General features: G+C 45.0%; 1 protein-coding gene across 1 annotated transcript; it reads right to left on the bottom strand.

The window, feature by feature from the left end:
• Nucleotides 1–7,048: 7,048 nt before the first annotated feature.
• Nucleotides 7,049–8,875, bottom strand: LOC109758998 (probable carboxylesterase 2). The gene has a single exon (XM_020317843.3). It carries the CDS (start codon nucleotides 8,270–8,272, stop codon nucleotides 7,304–7,306), a length of 969 nt encoding a protein of 322 aa, XP_020173432.1. The 5' UTR covers nucleotides 8,273–8,875; the 3' UTR covers nucleotides 7,049–7,303.
• Nucleotides 8,876–9,167: the final 292 nt, after the last annotated feature.

Here is a 9,167-nt window from a genome sequence, read left to right as displayed (position 1 = left end):
ACAACCATGTGCTCTTTGGGCTCCAGGTGGCCCGGCGGGTGGCGGATCAGGGCACGGTGTCTAGATCTGGAGATGGATGCGGCGTTCATCGGGCGCATTGGGCCCGTGATCGTCGGGCGTGTAGCTGCGGTGGTGGTCTGGCCAGTTTATCTCTGAGCTTGAGTGTGTGGTTGGCGGTCAACGTCGGGCGAAGACCCTGTTGCCGGTCGTGACCAGGGGCAAACGATGGTGATGCATGCAGACGTGTTTTTTCCTTCAAGAATGTGTCGCTGAGGCATTGTGCTCGCTCCACTACACGGGGAAGTTCCGGGGGAAACCCTTGATTCCCTTAGGATCGGACGATGATGGCGATGTGCGTTGTACCTCTTTGAGCATCGTTCCAGGAGCTTCATACCGGATGGAGGGACCAGTGGTATGTGGGTGGTCGTCGTTGGTGTTGTTTGGTCGATGAGGTTTGGGTTCGATGCAATGGAGGTTCGTTTGAGGTACTCATCAGAAGGCATGTTAACGAGTTTTGATCCTCCTTGGATCACTGTGTTCCCATGCGACACACCTCCCTCTCTTTGAGGGGTGTTGTAGGGTGACAACCAGAAGGCCAATGCTCAAGGCTATGGCTTGCTTGGTTAGATGACGATGGATGCCAAAGATCTGCTCGAGTTGTTTGAACCAGCATGATCTCTCAAACGGAGTTAGTGTGTGTGTGCGCGCGCGCGTGTGTGTGGGGCCAAAGATTTGCTATTTTCATTGATTAAGAAGAAGTGAGGATTGCCCGGTTAATTGACGAAAAACCGGGCTAAAACGGATCCATCCAACCCACAAACACATGGACACCACCGGTCAATCTGGCTACCGACATGCAACAAAAGACACGGCGACACATGCCAACAGATGACCACACGCACAAACAACTGACAGCTCTAATTTTGACGACGAGCATAGTGTTGTTGTTGTTGTTGTTGTTATTGTTGTTTCATATGAATTATTAGTTGTGTGCTCATCTTGAGCTTTGTAACAAGTTCTTCATAGATGATATGCAACGCTGATTGCTGAATTCTTTTTTGAAGGGATTGGACAAAACATAGGCACGTCGAGGGCAACAAGCTCAGAATCTAGCCACGCACAAACAGAATATCATAACACGATTGAGTTGACCAGGGCCGTAGAAAATGTCATTCACGCAGCTAGCTCGTTTCGAGGTTTGAGCGGTAGGAGCTCATTATCGAGGATCTATGATGTTCAGTTTGTGCTCCCTCCGTTCCCAAATATAAATCTTTCGGAGTAAAATGAGTGAATCTACACTCTAAAATCTGTTTATACATTCGTATGTTGTAGTCCATTTAAAATGTCTAAAAAAAACTTATATTTAGAAACAAAAGAAATATTATTTTTGTAACGGATGTCCACTTCACTGGAGGGGCGGTGGTTTCTAGGGCTCGTCTGGTCATGGTCCGCAGTTTCCGGCTGGCTAACATGCTTGCCTGTACTGTACAGGTCCAAGCACGAGTAGACAAGAACCTTTCCGAGAGGTGATGCCATCACTTCGAGTTAGGGCAGCAGGCAGGCAAGAATATCTTCTCGGATTCAGTACGAGCCTGCACGATGGCCCACGCCGGTGCAAGCAAATCTGGAGCGCTCCTGCACTTTCTCATTTTCCACCTAGTTTTTCAGCAAGCAATTGTCCTTACAGTCATCGAAACTGTTGCTACTTGCAACTTGCACTTTCTCATTTTCAGCTAGTTTCTAGACCATTCAGCTGGACTTTTTGGATGTTTCTCATCTTGCTCCTCTTGACATCTCCCGTTAATAAGGATCAGCCATTTGCCAGATTTAGAGTGGCCTTAGGTGTTTCAGAAAGGCCTTCAGCTTCAGGACTGGACTTGCGTCAGTATCTCATTCGCAGGGGCACGCACCCGCGGATCTTTGTGCAACCCTTTGGTCTGGTTTGTGATCTGAACAGATGTCCGATGAAAATTGATTAAAGAAGTGGATGTGAATTCTTAACCGTCTCAATACGAGACAATATACATGTTTATTTTGTACAAATACTTCGATGGACCGTTTGTACGTCTTCCTTCATGTGTATATGATGCATTCCCATTCTGTTAGATACCTACTTTATTTCTCAACTGTGTTCGAGCAGTCCATTTCACTGTTCACCTTCTTCCTCAGTTTCAGTACTGTTCCACTCGAAAGTTTCATTACTCTTTCACCGCCTTCTTTCTCTATTTTTTTCCTTAGGCAGTTACTTTCATTGACATGATGTGAACTCATCGGTTTGTCCTGTTCTGTCGCTTTGTAAGTTCATGCGATCGTTTCCACCATGAAAAATTTGTACTCTTTTTGCCAACTATTATCCTCTTCATGTTCTGTCGGATTCCCATGGTTCTTCGGACTGCAAATTCACCGACTCTTTTTTCCATGTCCTTACCGCGGTACGACAAATTATGTCATGTCGCGCCATCTCGCACCACATCGACCAAGGAATAAGAAGGTGAGTAGGAACAATCAATAAACCACTACAATTACATTGTTCCTCCCACACTTCTTCTTCCGTCCGATCTTTTTCTTAGTGGTAACCTATTATATCTTGTTTTCTTAAGTTACATTCTATGAGTTTTGCAGTTCGTCCTTTTCTATCATATTTCCGTTTAATTCTTCAGTTTTCAGCTCCGAAACTTGCCCGATAGACAGAATCATGCGAAGTTTATGTGCTTGAAACTTGTCCTACATGAAGGGCATTAGTTGTCATAACGATATAGGATTACATAAATATTGTTAAGAGTATTATATCCCAAGAAATCCATATATAGAACACAATAAGATACCTCGACTACATTTCGGAACATAACTAAATTAAAGTGCAACATTAAAGGGTATAGGTCTGCACAACCAAATTGCATGAAGAATATCATCTTATGTGTCATTTCTTTATTTGCTTTCGTATGGTACTTCTGCCCATCAGTAAATGATTTGGCTTCTGTCCACAGAAGATGTCTATGTGCCTGTGAATTTCATATCAGCATGCAGAGTCATTTCACTTGCTTTAACTAGCAGCCTGGATAGAAAAAATGTTCACAACCCAAAATGTTAACAGCCTAAAAATTATATATACTATGCAAAACTGTACAACTGAATCCAATTAAAATGTTTCCTGCAAATCAGGCAATGAACTGATAAAAATCAAACTACATAAATGGCACAGAATCAAAAGTATCTTCGTCTTAGTGCGGCTGTCGTGGCCTTAGTAACCGGCACCGAAAAGCATGTGATGTTTTGGTCTTGTAGATCGATGGCTTTAGATCTTACGGATTGCCGCCCGATGCTCCAGACCTGTTTTGGCATTGGCGGCGGCGATGACAGTGTCAAGTGTTATTTTTTACAATCGATGTCAAGTGATTTTAGTCAATGGTTCTCCCGTTTCAATATTCAATATTATGTCGCCTCGGTATTTTTTTAGTGACAACAAGAAGAAGAGTTTTTCTTTTACAAGAAGAAGAGTTAGGTTGTTTCTTTCTCACGGTGAAGGAAAAAAAAGACAATAAAAGGAAAAATGAAAAACGCCACACCGTGCTCCCACGCTCCCTGGCGATACAAAAAATAAAGCATACACTCTCGCTCCCCTCACATGCGCATTGTACCGCTTGCAGTTGCAGTCGAGTTATGATGTGTGTATTTTTTTAGGTTGGAGATGGACATGCAAGATGCAACTGTTGCTTGAGTTCTTTTTGAAAAAAAAAAGTGTAGTGAAAAAATCTCCCCTGAAGGGATCCGGGACTTTAGGATTTTTTTTTTGCATGATGGCAAAAAAAAAACTGCCAAGAAGGGGGAATGAAAATGCCTCCATCAGGCTCCCCGCCCACAGCAGCACACAACAATGAAGCATACTCTCTGCCCCGCCCCTAGTTGCATGCGCGTTGTATCGCATGAAATTGCATGGCATGTGCAGTGGCTGTCAAGTTAAGGCATGTATAGTTGCGAGTTGGGGGTGGACATGTAATTGTCGTGCGAGTTTTTTTGTTGTTGCAAAAAATTGCGATAAGAAGCGTTCCCGGGATCCTCGTCATTACGATGTTCTTTTTGTGCGGTGGAGAAAAAAGACAAAGAAAGGAAAAGAAAATGAAAATGAAAACGCCACTGATGCTTTCCCACCAAAGCACACAACAACAAAGCACACACTTTCGCTCCCCGCTAGTCGCAAACCCCTTACAATTGCAATTGAGTTGTGATGTGTGCAGTTGCAGTTGCCGGCAAGGGGTGGACATGCAACTGCCAAAAAAAGAGGGCATACATCTTTCGGCCTGTAAGGTCACATGCAAGAGGACAACGTATGCAATAAAAGGATAAGAGAAAAAAAGATTCAAGAAAAGGAAAAGGAAAGGAAATAAATATACATGTGAGTGTGAAATAGACACTGAAAAGAAAAATACATAGTGAATCTTCGAATTGTCCAAACATAACTATGTTCAACAAGGTTAGGCACTCCATCTAAAAAATACAAATTTAAAATCCAAAGAGAAGCCACAATACTAATCTCAGTCCACACGCGGGGGTGGGGTGGGGGGCTTTTCTGACTGATTTTTGCGGCGTTAGTTTGGATGATTTGGACATCGCGTAATAAGATGGTGATCGAGCGGGTCTTCATTAGACAGGATTCTGACTCCTTTAAATTTCTTGTGTTTGTGCAGCATTGCGCTCGCTAGGCAATGGGACCGCGGCTGTCTAGGGCGGATGTTGGATGTGCTTCATGTCACCGCTCAGCACCTCTCTTCGATGAGGAGTCACTGATGTTGTGGCCATTTGGTGTTTTTTTTCTCCCTTTCTTTTGTGCTTTCTTTGGGCGTGCTTGTGCTGTTGCCCCAACAGACTTGTTTATTCCAATGATTCCGTACTTGATGTATGAGCTTGGTGGTTGCTTTATTTATAAAAGCGGGGCGAAAGCCTATTTGGAGAGTGCTATACCTAGCTTATTGCGACACTGAACCTGGTCTCGCCGCAAGAGTGCCCTCCCGACCCTACTAATGGGCCGCCCAAGTAGGTTCTTGTATAGGTTCGTTTTTCTCCTCGGTTTTCCATTCGGTTTTTCTTTTCTTTTGTTGATATTTTCAAAAATATTCTATATACATGTATTTAATAAATTAAACTTAATTAAAAACATGAATTTGAAAAATGGTAACCCATTATAAAAAAATTATGAGCGGAAGCTTAAAAGAAGTATTGATAACATTCAACAAATGTTCATAACAATAAAAAATGTTCGTGTGTTTAAAAAGAATTATACTTATGAGTCATTATTTAAAGATGTGTATACAATGTCAACAAATGTCCGTGTAATTAAAAAAATATCACCATTAAACATCCTGAAATATTTATCTTGAACGAACATTAGTTTAATGAGATATATGTTGTTATGAATTACCGAAACCATCCGGTGATTAGTTGCACTTTCGCCTTTCTTTCATAGATTGTTTTTTTAAACGTTTTATCTCTTAAACCGTGCGTCCAAATCCCGAACGTTTTCACCGTTGAACTCCTCGCATCAAGATCTTCGAAACTAGATCCCTTGTTAATAATTCTTTTCACGAAAAAACCCGTAGTCGGAAACCAATTTTTTTCCTACTTTTTCCTTTTCTGAGAGGCATAGTTGTGCTCATCGTGGAAGCAAATCTGTGCCTCCACGAGAAGCAAATTCGTGTGTTTTTCCTTTCTGAGAGGCATGCCGCTCGCGGAAGCAAATGTGTGCCTCTACGACAAAAAAATTCATGCCTCTCGAGGAACAAAACAAGAAAGAAAAGAAAACACGTGGTTGTGCCTCTCGTGGAAGCAAATCTGTACCTCTCGTGAAAACAAAAAACACGTTTTTCTTCCTTTCCTCAGAGGCACACCTGTGACTCTTACGGAAGCAAACTATGCCTCCATAACAGGCAAATTTGTGCCTCTCGTGAAAGAAAAAAAGCCTTTTCCCCTTCCGAGAGGCTCAACTGTGGCTCTCGTGTAAGAGGATACAAATCACGTTTTTTTGCGCAACTTATTTTTGGAATTTTTTTCTCGAAAATCCAGGAAAAAAACGAAAAGCCACCCCCCTCCCCCTCCCCAAAAAAAACTATATAAAACCCAAAAACACTTATAGAAAAATAATAAATGAAATCCTGAGGGAGCGCCCAACTTATGGGACTCCCCACAAGAGGTACCCTTAATTAGTTGATCTCCTGAAAGCCCAACAGACGAGACGAAAAAATGCCTCTTCATCCCTCCAGTCCAGCCCACACGCCTACAAGCCATCACAACCCCTAAAAGGGCCACTGCCTCCCCCAAAGTAACGAAAGCACATATGCAGTGCGTGCAAATCATAAAGCTACATGATCCAACAATTAAGGGCACGGTTTTTCTTTTGCGCATAAAGGGCACGGTTGAGACATAACTAAATCTCAGGCGATTGAGATTTAGCAAAGCCGTAAGTTCATTCGTTTTAAGTTGTACTAGCTTAGCTTTTAACATATTTTTTGTATCACAATATGTTCGTACATGATCTAATTTAGTTGCCCTCCTCAGATAAATTCAATAGTGAAGACATGTCATAAATTAGATACATGATTAGATGTTTTTTATGCAATTTGTAAATGTAAATCCTGATGACATTTTTTTAAGGATTGATGACACTCTATATTCGGTCTCTTAGTGCATGCATGCAAATATATTTGGATCCCTCGCTGACTCACTCCAAACACTATAGTTTGATCTTATCTGGATGCACGCTTTCTTGTGACCTCACCAAGTGGCGGTAATGCATCATTGAACACTTCCCTCCTCAGGAATGCAATGTTTTAAAACTTATCTTCATCCGAAAGTCATCTTCTCCTCGCGAGTTTATTTGAGCTTGTGATGAATAGTAAAATCTAAAAAACAGAAAATAAATTCAAAAAATTCTGAATTCCACTTTAGGGAACTTTGACAACTATTTCAGCATTTTGGAGTATTGATTTTTTTCCACGACTTCCACGAATGTCAATTCACGATGAAAATTTTCAAGCGTCGAAAACATTTGTCAATATCGGCGACAAAAAAATTCTGTTTCTTTTTAAAATTTCAATTATGAAAAAACAGATTTTACTGTTCACCCGAGCACATTTGAGCTCTAGCTTAGAAACATGCGTCCGTTTCAAATCTTCATCCTCTTTTCATCCCTCAAACGACCAACAGAAAATACACACTTGAAACGTCTAGTCGTCGTTTATTTTGATATACTTCACCTTCTTTCATCGTTTCCGTTCAGCATTGCCCGTTGCCCCACGGCGCGTGCCTGTGCTCACTCCGCTCTGACGAACGCCACGATCCTCTCCAGCAGCTCCCTGGCCTTCTCCGTTGCAGGCTCGTACAGGTAGAACACGTGGCCGACCCCCTCCGACTCGAACAGCTCCACCGCCGGCTCGGGGCCCCTCGCCCGGGCCGCCGCATCGGCGTACGCCCTGCCGCGCCAACGCAGGAAGTCCCCCTCGGCGACGCACACCATGAGCTTCTCGCACGCCAGGTTCTCCAGCCCCGGCGCGCCCTCCGCGGTCGGGTTCATCCGGGCGTCGTCCGCGCCGTCCGCTGCGTCGGGGCACACGAACTCCCACAGGCCCTTCTGGTCCACGCCCTCCGCGCGCCCCGGCCGGGGCTCTTCGCCGATGGGCTCCTTGCCCCAGAACCACGGGTGGATCAGGACGATGCCCTTGAGCCTTCCCGCGGCGCCCCTCAAGTCGTGGTGCATGGCGAGGTGGTGGCAGATGTTGCCGCCGGCGCTGTCTCCCGCGAGGAAAATGCGGGACAGGTCGGCTCTCTCGGCGAGCCACGGATCGGCGGCGGAGAGCACCCACTTGAGGGCCGCCAGGGAGTCCTCGTACGCGGCGGGGAGCGGGTGCTCCGGGGCGAGGCGGTAGTCGACGGAGACGGCGACGGCGGCGCAGGCCGCGGTGAGGTCGTTGAGGCAGCGGTGGTAAGCGGCCGACGCGGCCGACCCGATCACGAACCCCCCGCCGTGGAAGTACACGAGGACGGGGAGCTTCTTGCCGGCGCCGGCGCCCGTTTCGGGCGGGAGGTAGAGACGCACGAAGGAGAAGGGCGAGAGCGACACGTCCTTGGACACGACGCCCGTGGCGGCGTCGTGGCCGGGCGGGACGGGCGGCATGACGAGGGGCCGCTCGAGCCTGCCGCTCCTGTGGACCAGGAGGAGCGGAGAGAAGTCGTGGACGACCTCGTCGCCGGCGTCGGCGGTGGCCGTGGCGTTCTTTGCCATTGTCGACCTGTTCGGTGCGCGGCGGGCGGGCAACTTCAAGGACGCCCGGCGTCGTACGTGTAGTTCTGTGCTATTCCCGTATTAGTAGTGCATGCACTGGGAGTGGCAGAGCAGAGCTTGTGCTGGACTGTTGGTGTGTAGCTGAGTCACGAGCATTGTCCTCTTCCCCGGTTGGGTGGTAGATTGGTAGGAGTTTTGTGGTGGATCTTCGTTTTAGGGGTAGTTTGGTTTTCTATACAGGAAATCTCAACGACTCGGTAGGTTCGACTCATCTTTTCCCTCGTTTTCTCTCCCTCTTCATGCCTTCATCCGACTTGTTTTCTGTCTAGTGCACATCTAGATGTGTCCTGATTATTGCATGACTCATTTAAACTAGAAAGACAAAGAAAAAAGACAAAAAAATGCGGGCACGAATCTTAACGTACAATCAATGGCATAAGTTTTAGATATGCAATACTTAGAGCATATCTATGTGCTTTCGCAAAACTGTTTTTGATAATATCAACCTATGGGACACAAAATCTATACCAATTTTTTAATAATAATAAAGAGACAAATGTTTATAGCCGTCCGTCGTAAATTGCCTCCAAAGTTACCATAAATTACATTCAACGCTGCCGATAAATGAAAAAACGATTCGTTCAAGAGACCTGGGTTCGATCCCAGTTTCTCCCTATTTTCTTTTCCTCCCTTTTCTCTCTGAATTCTCAGCAGATGGGCTGCGCAATGTTATAATTTTGGCCCAACAACTCTCTGTCTTTTTCTCTCAGAATTGTTAGCAGATGGGGTGCACAATGTTGCAATTTCAGCCCAATAGCTCTCTGTTTAACCATTCGTTTTTCGGACAAATTCAAATGCTTTCAAAATATTCATATCTTTCCAATTCTAACTCCAA

This window comes from Aegilops tauschii, chromosome 2 (assembly GCF_002575655.3).
Source record: "Aegilops tauschii subsp. strangulata cultivar AL8/78 chromosome 2, Aet v6.0, whole genome shotgun sequence".
NCBI classification, from domain to species: Eukaryota; Viridiplantae; Streptophyta; class Magnoliopsida; order Poales; family Poaceae; genus Aegilops; species Aegilops tauschii.
Note: the sequence above shows the minus strand (reverse complement) of the source record. Positions and strands in the feature narration are given on the sequence as shown.

What these genes read in the sequence shown, in the direction of transcription:
- LOC109758998 (XM_020317843.3), bottom strand. Translation starts at nt 8,272, where the DNA reads ATGGCAAAGAACGCCACGGCCACCGCCGACGCCGGCGACGAGGTCGTC.